The sequence below is a fragment of the Mobula hypostoma genome, chromosome 1 (genome assembly GCF_963921235.1).
Source record: "Mobula hypostoma chromosome 1, sMobHyp1.1, whole genome shotgun sequence".
Taxonomy (NCBI): domain Eukaryota; kingdom Metazoa; phylum Chordata; class Chondrichthyes; order Myliobatiformes; family Myliobatidae; genus Mobula; species Mobula hypostoma.
Window position 1 is genome coordinate 56,867,931 of NC_086097.1, and position 20,806 is coordinate 56,888,736.

General features: G+C 42.4%; 1 protein-coding gene and 3 non-coding genes across 4 annotated transcripts; 2 read left to right on the forward strand and 2 right to left on the reverse strand.

Annotated features, from left to right (window-relative positions):
• Window positions 1-926: 926 nt before the first annotated feature.
• LOC134350474 (uncharacterized) lies at window positions 927-5,983 on the reverse strand. The gene is made up of 4 exons (XM_063056119.1): window positions 5,756-5,983; window positions 4,944-5,122; window positions 2,127-2,215; window positions 927-958 (listed from the first exon to the last, which is right to left on the reverse strand). Exons 1-4 carry the CDS (start codon window positions 5,861-5,863, stop codon window positions 927-929), a joined length of 408 nt encoding a protein of 135 aa, XP_062912189.1. The 5' UTR covers window positions 5,864-5,983.
• A 271-nt stretch (window positions 5,984-6,254) lies between these two features.
• On the reverse strand, window positions 6,255-6,327 carry trnak-cuu (transfer RNA lysine (anticodon CUU)). Its single transcript has one exon. It is a non-coding gene; the product is annotated as a tRNA-Lys (tRNA).
• A 9,285-nt stretch (window positions 6,328-15,612) lies between these two features.
• On the forward strand, window positions 15,613-15,698 carry trnay-gua (transfer RNA tyrosine (anticodon GUA)). The gene is given in 2 exon segments: window positions 15,613-15,649; window positions 15,663-15,698. It is a non-coding gene; the product is annotated as a tRNA-Tyr (tRNA).
• Window positions 15,699-15,962: 264 nt separating this feature from the next.
• Window positions 15,963-16,035, forward strand: trnak-cuu (transfer RNA lysine (anticodon CUU)). Its single transcript has one exon. It is a non-coding gene; the product is annotated as a tRNA-Lys (tRNA).
• Window positions 16,036-20,806: the final 4,771 nt, after the last annotated feature.

The window sequence follows — 20,806 nt, forward strand, 5'->3', positions numbered from 1 at the left end:
ATTAGCAATAGTATTCCATAAAAGAATTAATCCGGTCTGATATTGGTTGATTTTGGATATGAAGAGATTGATCGGCTGGCTAAGTGGTGTCACAACAACAACCTTGCATTCAGCATCAGTAAGATGAAGGAATTGATTATGGACTACTGGAGAGGGAAACAGGGAGAACACACAGCAGCCTTCATCAAGAAGTCAGCAGTGAAAGGGTGAGCAACTTCAAGTTCCTAGGTATCAACATCTCAGATTATCTATCCTAGGCCCAACACATTGATGAAATCATGAAGAAGGCATGCCAGCTGCTGTATTTCATTAGGAGTTTGAGGAGATTTGGTATGTCACCAAAGAGCATTCTGACTGGTTACACCACTGTGTGGTGTGGAGACACTGATCCACAGGATCAAAAAACGCTGCAGAGGGCTGTAGGTTCAAACAGCTCCATTCTGGGCACCAGGCTCCCCATGACCAAGGACAACTTCAAAGTGTGACGACTCAGGAATGCGGAATTCATAACATAAGAACCGCACCATCCAGGACACATTCTCTTCTCATTACTACCATCAAGGAAGAGGTACAGGGGGCTCAAGATGCACACTTTAGGAACAGATTCTTTCTCTCTGCCACCATATTTCTAAACGGTCCATAAGCCCATGATCTCCCTCCCTCCCATGATTGCTACCTTACTATTTTGCTTTCTTTTTGCACTTAATAAAAATATATATATTCTTACTGTAACGTAGAGTAATTTTTAGGTATTGCACTGTACTACTGCCACAAAACAATATATTCCATGATATATGTCAGTAATAATATACCTGATTCTGATTATGACTCAGGCTAACTCACCTCATCAGCAGCACATCATTTGGTTGGAAGCAAAATAAAGTGGTTGGAGAGTGCCCCCTCCCCGCCTCCATCTAACTCTTGCTCTACTCTAGAATATGCTTTTTCATTGCAAAGACTGAAAGTTTTTAAAAATTATATCAGAGACTTTAAAAGGACTGTATCGTTAATACCATCTGTGAACATACTTCTGCTATCCCAGCTATCACTCAGGAGCAGGATAAATTTCCCAACTCACTGTTGTGCAGGGAATGAAGTAACGTATGGGATTGCAAGGATGCAGACTTAATGAGCTCCAGCATAAAATGAAAGGGATACAAGTAGAGAAGGTAAATATCTTTGAATAAGGTACACTGTTTCACAGAGCTAAATGTGATATTGGGTCTTTATTATTTTTCCATATCAGCATAAATTATATTTTACTTGAAGATATTTTCAATAATTCAAAATAGCAGTTCATAATATTCAGATATTATGAATATAAGAGTAGAATTACCTCTTTGGCTGCTGCTGGCAAACAGACTCAAGTTCACTGTGCTTCTCTCAAGATTCAATTTTATTAACTATAATAATATGTATAATATTGGGTGTATAATAGGCAATTGATACTCTAGAGCCCATTAGCAATTGAAGATGGGTGTCTAATAAATTGTTTTGCTTCATTCAATCAATAGTGCAGTAACAAGATACCAATGACTGCAAGTTATCAGGATTTATGTGTTTATTTTAAATCAAAAATCTTCTTAACTTTTAATCAAAGACTATTTGGGATATTTATCACCTTACCATTCTGTACAAAATAATAGTCATTCTAGAGGTTCCAAAACAGATTCTCAGTCACAATCGACACTTTGTATTTCCAAAATATTTTCTGAATAATTCAACAATATTTAATGCAGTAATTTCCTTTTTGTTATGCTAAAATCCTTTTTACGTATAATTAAATATATCTCATACTTTAAAAGATGGTGGCATGCCTAGCTGCAGTGTCCACTCCTACTCCAACTAATGGTGTAAGTTGTTCGTCCTTTAAGTCTTTGCTATGCTTGTGTCATAACTGCACTTAATTATTTGTTAATTTATTAGTGGTAATATTACTTTATGTGTTGTGTTTGTGGGTTATCTGTAACCTGTAAGATACATCTGTTGTGCATCTTGTTCTGGAGGAACATTGTTTCATTTGGCTTTATACATGTGGAGAGTTGAATGACAATGAACTGAACGTGAAAATACATCCAGAAGTGAAATTTGACAAAAGTACTTGTCAGGTAATGTATGGTGGTTACCTGTGGGACTGTAACTGTACTGGTTTTTAGAGAAGAGTTGCTCGTCAGTGTCAAAGTTAAGCCAGTTTTTCAGAGCACATAATGGTTGCCTATCAAAAATAATTAAATAGCCAAAGATTACTTATGACAAATTTACTAAAAAGTAAACTTAACATGTAAACTATTTCTTCCTTTTCAGTTTTCAAAACTTTAATAGTGCAGAGACAGAATCTATGAACTTGAAAGAAAAAAACTATTAAAATTCTCCCTATCAAGGCCATAATTTATTCATCTGTAATGTTGTTATTTTCTATAAGGAAAGAACCTCATAGGTTTGTCTGCAAAAAAAACATAATTATTTTACCTTGATCAGCATTGAACATTTAAAGTATTTCTCATACTACAATATGAGTATCTTAAATTAATAATTTACACTTTACAGTATTAATTGCATATTCTTCTTGTGCACATCAGACATGACAGCAACTGACAGAAGCCGCCATAGTGCACTGACGAAATCCCACCAACCTGCCTTCATAAAACTCCAAATTCACTGACAAGACAGATGTAGAAATATCAGCATCCTCTCCCAGACTGACATTACCATTGTTGAGGCTTAGATCATATTCAACCTGATCCAATGCATAAGCTAGTGTATTGTCTGCGTACCTGACACCAGGCTTCCAGAACAGGCAATCCACTCTAATTCTGTCATGGAAAGCAGATCCAAATAGGACAGAGAAATCATTTCAAGACATCCTCAAAATCTCCTTGAAAAAATGCAACACCGTCAGAATCCCAGACCCAAAGCCACTAAACTGAATGGGAAACAAATGGGAAAGCACAGAGCTCTTGGAAGCCAAATACAAACAGTGGGAGGAACACACAACATCCCAAACATCCAAGCTACCCACTCCATCAAAACCATACCTGCCTCCCCGATACAATGTGTGGATATCAGACCCCACAGAAGCAACTCTGAACTCTGAGAAACTGCTTGAAAAGAAGATAATATTGTAGAGAGGGTACGTTGAATTTGTTTAATTGAAGTCAATGTATTTCAAAACATTTAGGCTTCACCTAAACTACTGTGGCTAATTATGACCATACAAGTATACAATTTAGGAGCAAGAGTAGGTCCATGGCTCTTCAAGCCTGCTCTGTAATTCAACAAGATCAGACTGCAACCACAACTCAGTATTCCAATCTATTCCCAGTAATGTTTCATGTCCTTGCTTAATGGCTCATTGCACCTGTGCATATAACAATAAACTCGAATTTGATCTTGAAGAATATATCTGAGACTGCTTTAAAAATATTCAAGCACTCTGTTTCCACTGCCCTTTGTGCAGATGAGTTCCAAAGATTCAACTCATTGTAAGAGAAAGCATTTTGCTTTATATTTTTCTGAACTGGTTGACCCACTACTTTTAGTGGCCTCCAGTTCCAGATTTTCCTACTAGAAAAGAAACATCTCCACATCCACCTTATCAAATCCAACTGAGATCTTAATATTTAAATTAAGTCACCACTTGCTCTTCAAAATAGGTGAACCTTTATTTATTTATTTATTTAGGGCAGAGTAGGCTCTTCCAACCCTTCATACTGCTCTAGTAACCTCCAGAAAATTCGATTAACCCTAACCTAATAATGGGACAATATACAGTTAACCTACTTGGTGCGTCTGTGGAGGAAACCAGAAACATATAACCTCCAAACTGATCATACCCTCCAAACTTTCGTTTTCACCACATCAAGGTTTATAAAGGGTGCTGAGGAGATACAACAGAGATAAAAGTTTTTAGCTTGGTGATGACCAAGAGAAGCTGCGATTGCCCTCTTTAGAGCAAAACTGAGATTTAATAGAAGTGTTCAAAATGATGAGTTTTAATAAAATAAGAGGATCTGCAGGCCACTGGTTGGAGAAGTAATAGCCAGAAACCTGTAATTAAAATGTATATTTACAAGCAACACACACAAAATGCTGGATGAACTCAGCAGGTCAGGCAACATCTATGGAAAAATACAGTTGATGTTTTGGGCTCAGACCCTTCAATCCTCCTTCCCCTCCCCATACCTTTTTATTCTGGCATCTTCCCCCTTCCTTTTCAGTCCTGAAGAAGGGGCTTAGTCTGAAACGTCGACTGTTTGCTAATTGCCATAGATGTTGCCTGGCATGCTGAGTTCATCCAGCATTTCGTGTGTGTTGCTTTGGATTTCCAGCGTCTGCAGAATTTCTTGTGTTAATAATGATTAGGATCTGTATTAATACTGTATACTTTCATTTTGTCTTCAAACTTTGTTTTTCAATAGATGATTTAAATGACCAAGATTCAAACTCAAGTTATCAGTCATCCAGTTATCCTGTTGCTTCACTTGTGGGCTAGGCATGCTGCCAGATCTGGGGTTGGATCTGAAACACCAAGGGTCACAAACATAGTAGGTTTGTGGCTATTGCAGGAGTCCAGAGTATTTGAATATTCCAATTCTTTTAAATTTGGGTTTATTGGAACACTTATGATATTAGCATGTAACATGTAAAAAAGATGAAACAAAAATGTGTTTGGGTATTGATAGGAATAATGTCCAATGGTTTGGGAATTCTGCTGATCTGACGTAATCAAAATATCAAGTGTGCTGAGTTATTGGAGTTTTACTGTGTTATAGAATAGGCTAGCATCAAACCCAATCTGTGCTGTTGTAATCTGTCTTTAACTGTCCTTTAAACTATGGTTGAAGAGTACAGTAAGTTTTTTTTCATGCCCAATAAGTACACGTGTTTGTAAAAAAAAACCACATGAACATGTAACAATAAAATGCTTAGAGATTTTAATTTACCATAGAATATTAGTGTTTGCGAATTCCCTCCATGATTTGTTACAGCACGCCATTCTGAATAGATCCTCTGCAGATAAATATGAAAATATTCTTTCCACCAACTCTCGGGGTAGCGTTGACACAAAATCAATGGATAACATGGGACACAATTCATTGTAGATCTCTTTCAGCTGTGGCAGCTAGAAAATAAAGGCCATCAGATGATTAGATATTCAAAAGTGGTGTGTTATAAAGTAATATTCAAAGACACTCAAACTCACTTATCTTTCTGTTGTCATGGTGTACAATGACTGACACAGACTTCTAGTAATAGTTCAATTTTAATATTCTCAGCCTTGCTTTAAAATCTCTCTTTACTGCCTCCCTTTCTTTACTCTGCATTCTGCATCACCGAATCAGTTCAGAGTTGAGTGAAATTATCCACGTCGCTTCTGGAGCTGATGTTGTAGGCTAATGACCTTTCCTGAACTTGGTGGTGTGGGACCTAAGGCTTCTGTACCTCCTGCTTGAAGGTAGTATCGAAAAGAGGGCATGGCCTGGATGGTGAGGGTCTTTGCTAATGGATGCTGCTTTCTTGTGGCAGCGCTCTATGTAAATATAGGGAGGGCTTTCCCTATGATGGACTGGACTGTGTCCACCAGTTTCTGTACAGTTTTTATACTTGAGATTTGGTGTTTCCATGCCAACCTGTGATGCACCCAGTTGGGATCAAACGATATTTGTTCAATCCCATTTGTTTGCAAGGTTTAATATGATAACGACTGTTTTACATTCCGCTACCGATCAGTGCACGACCTGAGCAAGACTCTCACCTGACAAGAGCGAAGTAACCGCGACATCACCTCACTCTGCTGCTTTACTGTCAGAGAGCTGAATGCAGAAGCGATCAGGTCCATTTTCTCCTCGGGTAACCCCTCCATTTCTGGACCCCGCACCTATGTGCGGCCGTACCGCCTCCAGGGCCCAACGACCAAACGACCAACCGCTCCCATAGCAACGGGCGACTTCGGCCCTGTACCTACCGCAGGCGAGTTCCGGGGCAAATCAACCCACTTCACAAGTAACACAAGTCGCTGAAAGCAATAACTATTTGTGTGACGCGCATTGGATTTTCATTCTGGTGTTTCCGATTAACTTCGATCCAGGGCTAGAGGGAAGGGAGGAATTCATATTTTGTTCTCTGCCCGGACACAATCGTCTGTCTTTGTATATGAAGGATGTGATCAGTGTGTTTCATATATTGAGACTTTTTATTCAAATACTAATTTTTTTTATTAAAAGTAGGTTTAACTATTTTTTAAAAAACCTCAACGCCCAACGTGGGGCTCGAACCCACGACCCTGGGATTAAGAGTCCCATGCTCTACCGACTGAGCTAGCCGGGCTCCGAGATCTTATTAGAAGGACTATCTGTGGTATATGAGGCATCTGATTTTTAATTGTATGGAAATATCAGTACTTCAGATATTTCACACCCCAAGCAGTTTTTTTCCCCCATTAATTTCTTGTGATGTGAGCATCAGTCTCAAGGCCAATCAAGTACTCTCATGAAGAGGGATATTAGCTGCCATGAAAAACTGCAAGTCACAAGAGATTCTGTCGACGCTGGTAATTCAGAGCAACACACTCAAAATGCTGGAGTAAACTCAGCAGGTCAGGCAACATCTATGAAAATAATAAAAAGTCGACGTTTCAGGCCAAACCCTTCATCAGGACAAAAATTGCAATAATTCTGCTAAAGGTATTATCACAGTCTGTTGCACTGGAATTCTAAGACTTAGATCCAATGAAGATAAAGGAAGCGTGATATATTTCAAAGTTGAAAGTAACTTTGTTATCAAAGTGCATATACTTGAGATTCATTTTCCTGCGGTCATTTACAGTAAATACAAAGAAATACAATAGAATCAATTAAGGACCGCACACAACAAGAAGGACAAACAGCCAATGTGCAAAAGACAACAAACTGCGCAAATACAATAATAATATTTTTTTCTCTCTCAGGGGAAGCCGGTAAAACCTGAGGTACCAGCATAGCCTAGCACACTCAGTTCTCAATTGCTAGGATCTTTTGGACTATTCTAGTTGTTAAAAAAAAAATCTAGTGGTGTTTAATAGTATTGTGGCTTTCTGAAGATTAACATAAATATTGCTGAGTAGGCCTAATTGTTTAATGCTATTGTGAGGTGACATTAGAATGATAGTAGTTGTAGATACTTCTATTAGGACGATGTTCCAGAGGCTTTCAATTTCCACTTTTAAAGTCAGCATATTTCTGGTGTTTTTCACTTATTAATTTCTGTATGTTGTGTGTGTTTGGAGTGGCTATATCTATTAAGTAAGCTACTTGTTTATCCTGTAATAGTATATCCAGACAGTTTATATGGATTGTCCTATCTGTAATAATGGATTGGTCATAATATAATTTGTAGGACTCTTACTCTAAAATTGGATCAGTTTGTATTTATAGTAAGGTATAGTGTCTTTTACGAGTTTGATTTTTAAAGCAAGATTTCGGTGCATGATGTTTGTCAATTGATTGTGTTTGTGTCAGTAATCAGATTGAGTTAAACTGCTGCAGGATCTTTTAATTTGTTAGATTGTTTCTAGTTCCCTTGGCATTTTTTGCATTTATCATCTTCAATTTGTTGGTCTTTTATTATGGTGTATTTTTGATAGTTTTTTTTTGTGTTAACCAGCTTCCTGGTCCTGTATTGCCAAGGAAACCCTCTGTTTCTGGGAAGAGGTCTTCAACTCTGAGCCAAGCGTTCTATACTTTGTTGTTGATGCCTAGTATGCTCAGATCATGGGGATGTCTTCCATGGAGGGTCATGCTCTTCCATCGGTTAACTTTTTCTTCTGTAGTGAAAATTTCTTCTCTTTTTGGGTTGTGCTTTTATATAAGTTTAGTGGTGTGTACTTCTTATCAGAATTACATATGTTCGCATGGCATGCTGAATCAGGCTGCTCTGTTTTATATTCTGCTAGCTATATTGCACCTTTCTTTGTGTTTAATGTTCTGCACTTATCTAGTCCAAAGTTCATGTTTATATCTTTAGAAAATAGTTGTACTATTTGAATTAATTGCTTCAGTTTAACTGATCAAGGACCGTATAATTTCAGATCATCTGTGTGTAGAAGGTGCATCAAGGTATAATTCATTCGTTTTTGATTTGATACCCTATTTTTGTCTGATTCAGTAAATTAGAGAGTGGGTTTAAAGCTAGACAAAATCATAGTGGGCTTAGAGAGTCACCCTGAAAATTGCCATGGTTTATTTTGATAATGGTGGTTGTTCTTTTTTGGTTGCCAATAGATAGAGTGATTATAGTACACCAAAGATTCATCAGATGTTATAGGAATTTCACAAGTCTTGGGTGTAGTTTATATACAGTATATTAAGAACTTACATTAACCATGAGTGTGAGACAGAATCAAATGCTTTTTGGTAGTCAATATAACAAAATGAAAGATTTCTGCTTTTCCTCCGGGCTTGATTTAGAATTGCGGGATCTATTATCAGTTGTTCTTTACATCCTTTCATACCCTTCCTGCTCTTTTGCAAGTATATTGTGGTTTTCTAAATGAGTGGTGATTAGATGTGAGATGCATGATGTTACAAATTTGTATGTAGTTTGTAAGCAAGTAATAGGACGATATTTTGTTGGGTCATTTGTGATTTCTCCTTCAGATAAAAGATATATTTTACTTTCAAAAATTCAGGCACCTTTTCAGTATTTTTAAGAAAATTGTTGACATGTATTAATAATTATGGATGAAGGCAAGTACATTTTTATACCAATAATTATGAGTATTATTACTGCCAATACTTGTCCAATTCTGGGTATTTTTTATAACTTCTTTTAGCATGTTCATTTTAACTTCAAGTGGTTGCATGTCTTCAATTGTGTGTGTGCATTCTTTCTTCTTCCTAATCCAACTTGCTTCTTGACTGTATCTGTTTGACCGGATATTAGACCAAAAGTTAATTATCTTGGTGTTTGTTGGTAATTCTGTGCTAGGGTTGGTAACATTTTGATGCATTGAATTTAGTTTCAATGTATAAACCTTTTCTGTATAAAACTTCTTCATTTTCATTTCTGTATAAACCTTTTTCATGTCAATAAAATTGAGAGAGTACAGAGGAGGTTTACTAAAATGTTGACGAAGGGTCTCGGCCTGAAACATCGACTGTACCTCTTCCTAGAGATGCTGCCTGGCCTGCTGCGTTCACCAGCAACTTTGATGTGTGTTACTAAAATGTTGCCTGGGTTTCACCTCCGAAATTACAGAGAAAGGTTGAAGAGATTAGGTCTTTATTCTTTGGAGCGTAGAAGGTTGAGGGGGGACTTGATAGAGGTGTTTAAAATTATGAGGGGGATTGATAGAGTTGACGTGGATAGGCTTTTTCCATTGAGAGTGGGGAGATTCGAACAAGAGGACATGAGTTGAGAGTTAAAGGACAAAAGTTAATGGGTAACATGAGGGGGAACTTCTTTACTCAGAGAGTGGTAGCTGTGTGGAACGAGCTTCCAGCAGAAGTGGTTGAGGCAGGTTCGATGTTGTCGTTTAAAGCTAAATTGAATAGATATATGGACAGGAAAGGAATGGAGGATTATGGGCTGAGTGCAGGTCGGTGGGACTAGGTGAGAGTAAGAGTTCGGCATGGACTAGAAGGGCCGAAATGGCCTGTTTCTGTGCTGTAATTGTTATATGGTTATATTTTTCCTGAACTGATCATTCTGTTTTCTTCATCTGTTGCATTTCATGTATCTATTGAGTCTGGCTTTGTATGCACCAAGCTTTTGTTTTAGTGTATAAATTCGACAATGCTTTAGTTAGGCTGATCATATTTTGTATGGACATTATATTTCCTTAGTATTTCCTGATCTTTTCTCTGAACTTTCTTGCTCAGGTCATCCATTTTATCCTTATCTGGATCAACTTTATCAACAGCATTCTGTGGAGGCTGTACATTTAAGTTGTTGCTATTACCATCAGGTTGTAGAACAGTTGTTGAAGTAATTCTATTTTCATCATTGGGGTGGGGGGGGGGGCGGCAGATAGCATCTTCATTATTTTCCTGTATAGCATTGTCGTTGTCTTCAGGTTGGTTTCTTTCTGGCTCTTGTGCAACTCAATGTATTACTTGGTTTAACATGTCTATAAAGATTAAGTATTTTTTAGAAACATAGAAAACCTACAGCACAATACGGGCCCTTCGGCCCACAGTGCTGCACCAAACATTAATTATCACTTTATGTTGATCTGCTATTTGTTGTAAGAAAGATAGATACTTTATTGATCCCAAAGGAAATTACAGTGTCACTGTAGCATTACAAGTGCACATATATTAGTATTAGAAGAGAAGCTGAAAGAACAAAAAATAAAAAAATACAAGTTACCACAAACAGTCCAACAAAAGGTGGTCATCATTTCCCCGGCTATAGATTGACTCATTATAGAGCCTAACGACGTCTTATAGCACTGTTTGGAGAAGCGCAGTTGTCTTAGTCTATTACTAAAAGTGCTCCTGTGTTCAGCCAAAATGGCATGCAGAGGGCGAGAAATATTGTCCAGATTTGCCAGGATTTTCCATAGGGTCCTTTGTTCTAACACAGCCTCCAGTGTGTCCAGTTTGACTCCTATAACAGAGCAAGTCTTTCTAATCAGTTTTTTGAGCCTGTTGGCTTCACCTGTGTTGATGCCCTTGTCTGAGCACACCACCCCATAGAAGACTGTACTGGCAACAACAGACTGGTAGAACGTGTGAATGAGAGGCCTGCATACTCCAAAGGACTATAGTCTTCTCTGGCCCTTCTTGTATCCAGCCTCTGTGTTGGCGCTCCACTCAAGTCTGTCATCTAGGTGCAGCCCCAGGTACGTGTAGGTCCTCACCACATCCACGTCCTCGACATCAACAGTAACAGTGAGCAATGCAGGCTCAGTCATCCTAATGTCCATCTCCATCTCCTTTGTCTTACTAATGTTGAGCTGCAGATGATTCAGCTTGCATCATTTAACAAAGTCCTCCACCAGGGCCCTGATTCATCCTCCCATCCTCCATTTATACACCCAACCATTGCTGAATCATCAGAGAATTTCTGCAGACGACATGACTCTGTTATATTGAAAATGCAAAATGTAAACAGGAATGGAGCCAATATAGCCCCTGTGGGACTGTATTGTTATAATATAGTAGTAAGTGGTCAATTGCGTTAAACTACTGCAGGATCCTGTAATGTGTTGGATTGTTTCTGGTTCTCTTGGCATTTCATGCATTTATCATTTTGATCTGTTGGTTTTTTTTTGATAATTTTTTATTCAGGATTCAGCACTCCATGCAAGCATATGTAACTCTGATAAGAAGTACACACCACTGAACTTAAAACGAAAGCACAACCCAGAAGAATGAAGAAATTATCACTAAAGAAGAAAAAGTTAACCAATAGAAGAGCATGACCCTCCATGAAAGACATCTCCATGATTTGACCAAAGTAGATGTTGATAAGAATGTGTTGAACACCCAGTTCAGAGTTGAAGTTCTCTTCCCAGAAACAGGATGAGTGTCATAGGGCAGTGGCTGGGAATGGGCCCAAGTGCAAGATACAGACACTGAAGTACTAGGGACAGGACTAGGATATAGGGTGAGAGCAAGGACATGGACATGAAAACCAGGAACCCGGAACAGGACTGGACAAGAGAGCTAGGAGCCCGGGCTTGGACTCCGAGCCAGAGACTGGACAAGGACCCAGTACCTGGGTCTTGCCTCTGGCTCGGACCCCAGAACTAGGCAAGGACGAGGCTTGGCTGGCAGGCAGGATGAGGCTGGAGTCTTAGAGACTTGAGGCGAGGCTTGGCAGGAGGCAGGAGACGAGGCGAGGCTGGAGGCAGGAGGCAGGAGACGAGGCGAGGCTGGAGACTTGTCCTGGGCAGGGCACGGAACACCGCCCGACAGAGGCAAGGGACAGGAAGGGACAGAACCAACCATAGGTAACGGCAATACGGCCTGACTTACCCGTCAGAGGCTAGGGACAGGAGGGACAGAACCAACCATAGGTAACGGCAATACGGCCTGACTTACCCGATGGAGGCAAGGAACAGGAAGGGACAGAACCAACCGTAGGTAACGGCAATACGGCCTGGCTTACCCAACGGAGGCAAGGGACAGGAAGGGACAAAACCAACCGTAGGTAATGGCAAGACAGCCTGACTTACCCGGCAGAGGCAAGTGACAGGAATGGAGCTAGGTACGGGGTGGCTACAGGACAAGACTGAAGGTGAGACAAGGTGAGAGTTACCATCAAGACCAGGCAAGGCTTCAGGCAAGGAAACAGAAGGCAGAGCAAGGGATACAAGGAGTAAGGACAAGAACAATCCAGCAACCACACCCTGGTCTCTGGAGGTATTTATGCAGCCAGCCCCAACGAGCATCAGCTGCCTCAATTAGAGCTCAACAAGAACAGAAACAGGGTAGACAGGAAAACCTGGAGCAAGTGTCAATGGACCGGACCGTGAACCGGAATACGGACTTCACGGACCAGACCATGACAATGAAATGGTTAACACAAAAAAACTATCAAAAATACATAATAAAAGACCAACAGATTGAAGATGATAAATGCAAAAAATGCCAAGGGAACTAGAAACAATCTAACACATTACAGGATCCTGCAGCAGTTTAACTCAATCTGATTACTGACACAACACAATCAAGTGGCAAACATCATTCACCAGAATCTTGCTTTAAAATGCAAACTCATAAAAGACACCCTACCTTACTATAAATACACGTCTGATCCAGTTTTAGTATCAGAATTCTAAAAAATTTAGGGTCTCGCCTCGCCTCGCCTCAAGTCTCCTGCCTCCAGCCTCGCCTCAAGTCTCCTGCCTTCAGCCTCCAGTCTCGCCTGAAGTCTCCTGCCTCCAGCCTCGCCCCGCCTCAAGTCTCCTGCCTCCAGCCTCACCCCGCCTGAAGTCTCCTGCCTCCAGCCTCAGCTCACCTCAAGTCTCCTGCCTCCAGCCTCACCTCAAGTCTCCTGCCTCCAGCCTCACCCCGCCTGAAGTCTCCTGCCTCCAGCCTCAGCTCACCTCAAGTCTCCTGCCTCCAGCCTCACCTGAAGTCTCCTGCCTCCAGCCTCACCCTGCCTGAAGTCTCCTGCCTCCAGCCTCGCCTCGCCTCAAGTCTCCTGCCTCCAGCCTCGCCTCGCCTCAAGTCTCCTGCCTCCAGCCGTGCCCCGCCTCAAGTCTCCTGCCTCCAGCCTCGCCCTGCCTCGTCTCCTGCCTCCAGCCTCGCCCTGCCTCGTCTCCTGCCTCCAGCCTCGCCTCAAGTCTCCTGCCTCCAGCCTCGCCTCAAGCTTCTGCCTCCAACCTCGCCTCAATTCTCCTGCCTCCAGCCTTGCCTCGTCTCCTGCCTTCAGCCTTGTCCCGCCTCAAGTCTCCTGCCCCCAGCCTCCAGCCTCGCCTCGTCTCCTGCCCCCAGCCTCCAGCCTCGCCTCGTCTCCTGCCTCCAGCCTCGCCCCGCCTCAAGTCTCCTGCCTCCAGCCTCGCCCCGCCTCAAGTCTCCTGCCTCCAGCTTCGTCCCGCCTCAAGTCTCCTGCCTCCAGCCTCGCCTCAAGCCTCCTGGCCCCAGCCTCCAGCCTCGCCTCAAGTCTCCTGCCTCCAGCCTCACCCCGCCTCAAGTCTCCTGCCTCCAGCCTCGCCTCGCCTCAAGTCTCCTGCCTCCAGCCTCGCCTCGCCTCAAGTCTCCTGCCTCCAGCCTCGCCTCGCCTCAATTCTCTAAGACTCCAGCCTCGTCCTGCCTGCCAGCCAAGCCTCGTCCTTGCCTAGTTCTGGGGTCTGAGCCAGAGGTAAGACCCAGGTATTGGGTCCTTGTCCAGTCTCTGGCTCGGAGTCCAAGCCCAGGCTCCTATCTTTTCTGTCCAGTCCTGTTCCAGGTTCCTGGTTTTCCTGTCCATGTCCTTGCCATCGTCCTGTACCCTGGTCCTGTCCCTAGTACTTCAGTGTCTGTGTCTTGCACTTGGGTCCCATCCCAGCCACCGCCTTATGACAGGTATACATTATCCCAATAGTAGTATCTCCAACTGGTATCATTCCAAAGTCACTACACAATAGTATTAGTCAATGTAGTCCTGTAGTCAATAATCAGCTCCTTGTTTCGCTGACATTGAGTGGGAGATGGTTGTTGTGGCACCATTCGGCCAGATTTTCAATCTCCCTGCTATATGATGATTCATCACCATCTTTGATTCGGCCAACAACAGAAGTGTAGTCAGGAAATTTAAGTATGGCACTGGAGCTGTGACTAACCTCACAGTCACAAATATTAAGCGAGAGCAGGGGGTTAAGCACACAGCCTTGTGGTGCGCCTGTGCTGATGGAGATTGTGGAGGAGATGTTGTTGACGATCCCTACTGACTGGGGTCTGCAAGTGAGGAAATCAAAGATCCAGTTGCACAAGAAGGTATTGAGGCCTAGGACTTGAAGCTTACAGATTAGCTTTGAGGGGATGATACTGTTGAATGCTGAACTAAGTCAACGAGGAGCATCCTGACGTATGCATTTTACTGTCCAGATCTTCCAGCGCTGAGTGAAAAGCCATTGAAATGGCAGCTGCTGGTGACCTGTTGTGACGACAGACACAAGTTAGGATGCTACGTGACTTAAAGAAAAACCCCTATGTAACATTTTCGTGCATCTATATTTCTATCCACCTGCTGCCCGTATCCTGAGTGATGGAGGTGTCGGTATTTTCAGAATGGCATTACTATCAAGCTGTGCTTAGTATTGGAATTTTGCTCCGAAATACATTTCCCACCCATGGATTAGCTCTGATTCTTCATCTGAGGAAAGGTAGTAGGTGATAATCAGAGGATATTTCATGGCTCGCGTTTGACCTGACACCATGAAACTTCTTGCGATTAGTGGTTCATGTTGAGGATCCCAAGGACATTCCTTCCTGCTTGTGTACTTTAGTACCATAGATGTTTGCTTGTCGGGTGAATTGCTATCTTAACTTTGAAGCGTGGTGGAGACTCAGTTGAACCCTGTGGAAAATTGGCTCCTGGAACTCCTAGAGGTAGGGGGAATGTAGGAGATGGAACAACTCACTGAAAGCCTTCATATTATGTATAGTTTATTCGGAAATATTGGCCAGTGTCTGGACTATAGTGGGTTCACACAGGATCTTTTGTCCTTGCCTGTACGATGAAACAGAGTTGGTTTTGCCAGATTATGCTCCAGACATTTTTTTTGGCAGGGAAGGATTTATGAACCTATATCCTGCAGATCTAAGGTGTGGCGGGGTGGTGGGGAGGGGGGGAATAGAAACTGGATTAGAATGATCTGCTGAAAAAGAATGAGTTGAAGCGGCCTTTTAGTGTATTGGTTTGTGATAATACAGTAACAATAGCAAAATCTACAAAGTATTAGGAAAACAATCTTTCGAAAATGGGGAAAATCAAATTTATGTTCGGTATTTAGATTTAAAATTCTATTAGTATGTACAAAAATAGTGTAATTTGACGATTAATTATTAAACGAACAAACGGCAGTTTGCAAAGAGTAGCAAATTCTTAGATAAGTCAATCAAAAACTATTGTGCAACACACTGAATAGAAATGAGTTGGCTTCATCCTTCTTAAATTCTTCTGAGCACGAACTTTCCCAGGCCTTCGATAGCTCAGCTGGTAGAGCGGAGGACTGTAGGACTTACAGAGATATCCTTAGGTCGCTGGTTCGATTCCGGCTCGAAGGACTTACTTTTTCCTTCCGTGAGAAGCTTAACTATGCTCGTTTTAAACATTTAATTTTTAGTATTTTTTTTCTCGCAATATTTATTTCATGCTCCATCATTCACACGGGCTAAAGACCACCAGCAATATCCTAGCGGCGACATCGGAACAGCTAAGGACACAAGTTAAAATTCTGTCCAAATCAGAATCTAAAGATCAGGAAACTAACGTATGCAATGACATCATAGACATCTCATTAGAATAGTGCGTTGAACTCCACATTCAGAGCCCGGCTAGCTCAGTCGGTAGAGCATGGGACTCTTAATCCCAGGGTCGTGGGTTCGAGCCCCACGTTGGGCGCTGTTATTTTTAATATCTTTCATTCTCAGTTTATCGTCTGTATTTTTAAAATGAGAATAAAGAACATTGATTTACTAATATTTAAATATTATTTTAATTTAAGATTTCCAGTATCTATCGTATTTAGAAATCATAAAATACTGAAAACAGCTAATTAGTAGGTATTTGTAGAAAGAGTGTAGGGTAACATAATTGGGAGAAATATACATAATTCACAAACACCGCTATTGAGCTGGGGTTTCGCTTTAGGAGGCTGGTGTCTGACGTGATGACGTTTTACGTAAGAAGTTTCAGCGCGTTTTTGTGTTTAGGTTTTGGAGTTGAATAAAATGTGTTACCGGTTTCATTAAACATAAAACGCCTCACTTCGTTTTATTTGCGAAAACAGGAGAAACAATTGATATTGCAAACTCTTCTTCATGTTAGTTGTCGGTCGCAGAAAAAAAAAGAGAGAACTAAGGAAATATCTCTGATACAGGGAAATCAGATGACCTAATGTGATTAAATAACAGTTAAAATAAAATTAAGCCCGTATAATATGTCGAAGCTTTCTCATATGGCACCTTTGGGGCCTGATTGGTGCCTCAACACAGAAAGTGCCTCGATCAGCTTCCTCTAAGCGCGAGAACTGTTTTTAAATTTGTGGGTTAGTTGTGGGACTCAGAGCCTACGTAAATTAAAATGCTGTCAGTCAGCTGAGATTGCAACAGAGCTATACTGTACTAAGATTGGGAATGCCTACCATTCCGTGCACAGACCGCATTTCGGGAAATCTGATCACTGGGTTGTCCTCTTACCTGCAATGCAGGCAGACGCTAGGGAACAAGGAACCAGAGTGTGACGATAAAAAGGTGGTCGCGAGAGGCAGAGGGATGGCTGCGGGATTGCTTCCAGTCGGTGGACTGAGCCGTGTTCAAGGAATCATCTGTGGATCTGAATGAATACACCACGGTCGTCGCGGACTTTATAAAAGTAGACAAGTGTGTTCCCACAAAATCATTCTGTCTTCACCAACCAGAACCCCTGCGTGTGCCGTGAGATCGCAATCTGCTGAGGGCAGATCGGAAGCATTCGAGTCTGGTGACTAAGAAGGTTACAAGTGGTCCAGGTACGATCTCCAGAAAGCCATCTTACGGGGGAAATGGCAATTCCGGGCTGAACTTGAAGGATGCTCAACAGCTGTGACAGGGCTTGAATGCTGTCACCTCCTACAAAGTGAAATCCAGCGACATGGGTGACACACAAAGCGCTGGAGGAACTCAGCAGGCCAGGTAGCATCTATGGAAAATAGTCGATGTTTCAGGCCGAGACCCTTCATTAGGGCCTGTCGAATGTTTCATCTTTTCCATAGATGTTGCCTGGCATGCTGGTTTGCATTTTGTGTCTTCCTTTAGATTTCCAGCACCTGCAGATATTCTCGGGTTTGTGACATAGGTGACAAGAAGACAACACTTCCAGATGAGTTCAATGCTCATTTTGACCATCAAAACGCACTCGCACAGCCCGCGATAACCCTGTGATTTCAGTCTCTGATGCTGATGTGAGAGCATTGCTCAGGAGGGTGAACCCACGGAAAATATCCAGCCCAGATGGAGTACCTGGCCGTTGCAGATCAACTGGCTGAAGTGTTGACCGAGATGTTTAAGATTTCGCTTCGGCAGTCTCAGGTGCCCACCTACTTCAAACAGGCTTCAATTATACCAATGCCTAAGAAGAACTTGGTAAACTTCCTCAATGGCTATCGTCCAGTAGCATTTACACCACAGTGAATGTGTTTTGAGAGGTTGGTGACGTAACATATCAAATCCTCCCTGCAAAGTGACTTGGATCCGCTCCAAATTGCTTATCGGCACATCAGGTCCACGGCTAGTGCCATTTCATTGGCTCTTCACTCAGCTCTGGAACATCTGGGCAGTAAAGGTGCACACATCAGGATGCTCTTTATCGACTACAGCTCGGCAGTCAATACTATTATCCCTTCAAAACTAATCAATAACTCTCAAGACCTTGGCCTCAATACCCCCCTGTCCAATTGGACCCTCTATTTCCTCACTTGCAGACCCCAGTTATTTCGAATTGGCAACATCTCCTCTACATGTCCATCAGCACAGGTGCACCACAAGACTGTGTGCTTAGACCGCTGCTCTACTCGCTTTACACGTATGACTGTGGCTAAGTACAGCTTTGATGACATATTTAAGTTTGCCGATGACAGTACTGTCGTTGGCCGAATCGAAGGTGGTGACCAATCAGCATATAGGAAGGAGACTGGAAATCTGTTTGAGTGGCGCCACAACAACAACCACTTAATGTCAGCAAGACCAAGGTTGTTGACTGCAGGAGGAAGAAGCCGTAGGTCCATGAGTCAGTCCTTAGCGGGGATCAGAAGTGGAGAAGGTAAGCAATTTGAAATTCCTTGGTGCTATCTTTTCAGAAAGCCTGCCCCGGCCCCAGCATGTAAGTGCAATCATGAAGAAAGCATAACAGCACTTCCTTAGAGGTTTGCAAACATTCGGCATGACGTCTACAACTTCATCAAATTTCTATAGATGTGCAGTGGCGAGTATATTGACTGGCTGCATCACAGACTGGTATGGAAGCACCAATACAATACTCTTGAACAGAGAATCTTACAAAAAGCCAAAAAGCAGTGGGTACGGCCCAGTCTGTCATGGGTTAAGCCCTCCCCTCCTTTGAACACATATGCACGTAGCATTGTGGCAGGAAAGCAGAATCCATCATTATGGACCCCTACAACCCAGGTCATGCTCTTCTCTTGCTCGCTGCTGTCATCAGGGAGGTCCAGGAGTCTCGGGGCTCACACTACCAGCATTCAAGAACAGTTATCACCCCTCAACCATCAAGCTCTTGAACCAGAGAGGATAACTTCACTCAACTTCACTTGCCCCCATCGCTGAACTGTCCTCGCAACCTATGAACACAGACACGAGGAAATCTGCAGATGCTGGAAATTCAAGCAAGGCACATCAAAGTTGCTGGTGAACGCAGCAGGCCAGGCAGCATCACTAGGAAGAGGTACAGTCGACGTTTTGGGCCCAGACCCTTCGTCAGGACTAACTGAAAGAAGAGATAGTAAGAGATTTGAAAGTGGGAGGGGGAGGGAGAGATCCAAAATGATAGGAGAAGACAGGAGGGGGAGGGATGGAGCCAAGAGCTGGACAGTTGATTGGCAAAAGGGATATGAGAGAATCATGAGACAGGAGGCCTAGGGAGAAAGAAAAGGGGGAGGGGGGAAGCCCAGAGGATGAGCAAGGGGTATAGTGAGAGGGGCAGAGGAAGAAAAAGGAGAGAGAGAAAAAGAATGTGTGTATATAAATAAATAACGGATAGGGTACGAGGGGGAGGTGGGGCATTAGCGGAAGTTTGAGAAGCCAATGTTCATGCCATCAGGTTGGAGGCTACCCAGACGGAATACAAGGTGTTGTTCCTCCAACCTGAGTGTGGCTTCATCTTTACAGTAGAGGAGGCCGTGGATAAACATCAGAATGGGAATGGGAGATGGAATTAAAATGTGTGGCCACTAGGAGATCCTGCTTTCTCTGGCGGACAGAGTGTAGGTGTTCAGCAAAACGGTCTCCCAGTCTGCGTTGGGTCTTGCCAATATATAGGAGGCCACATCGGGAGCAACGGACGCAGTATATCACCCCAGCCGACTCACAGGTAAAGTGTCACCTCACCTGGAAGGACTGTCTGGGGCCCTGATTGGTAGTGAGGGAGGAAGTGTAAGGGCATGTGTAGCACTTGTTGCACTTACAAGGACCTATGCAACCTATGAACTTAATTTCAAGGACTATTCATCTCATGCCCTTGATATATGCACGACCACAGTTTGAGCCGCTTCAGAGCTGTGTGTCAGACATGTCTAAAAGCAGCGCTGGGGCCCCCCAGGGGACTGTATTGGCTCCCTTTCTGATTGCCCTGTACACCTCGGACTTTAGATACAACACTGAGTCATGTCATCTGCAGAAATTCTCTGATGACTCAGCAATAGTTGGGTGTATCAAGGGGGGACGGGAGGATGAATACAGGGCCCTGGTGGAGGATTTAGTCAAATGGTGCAAGCTGAATCATCTGCAGTGCGGCTCAACAGCGATAAACAAAGGAGATGGTGATGGACTTTAAGAAGACGTTATTGAGTATGACTTTACTGGTAGGATGCTGGAGTCAATAATCAAAGAGGAAATAGATGATCATTTAGGAGATCCTAACACAATTACACCTCATCAACATGGTTTTGTTAGGTAAGTCATATTTGGCATAGTTGCTCAAATTCTTTGAGGATGTAACAAGAGGTCTAACACTTGCAGTGCATTTAGATTTTCAAACGGCATTTGTCAATGTACTACTATTAAGCTGGTGCATAAGTTAAAAGCCCATTAGAAGAAGTTTGTTCGTACGGACTGAAAGTTAGCGGTTTGAAAGAAAACAGAATTGGGATAAATTGTCTTTTTCAGACAGGAAGTAAGCAAGTAGTAGAGTACTGTAGCAATCAGTTTTTGGCTCACAGTTGTTCACTATTTACCTGGAGGAAGGAAAAGTATGTACATTTTCCAAATTTGCAATGATACAAAAATCAGTGAAAGGGCATGTTGTGACAAGGGTACTATGATTCTGCAGTGGGACTCAATGGCACCTTTATTAGGTAACCGCTACACCTACTCATTAATGCAAATATCTAATCAGTCAATCATGTGGAGGCAACTCAGTGCATTAAAACCTGTAGACATGGTCAAGGGGGTCAGTTGAAAGG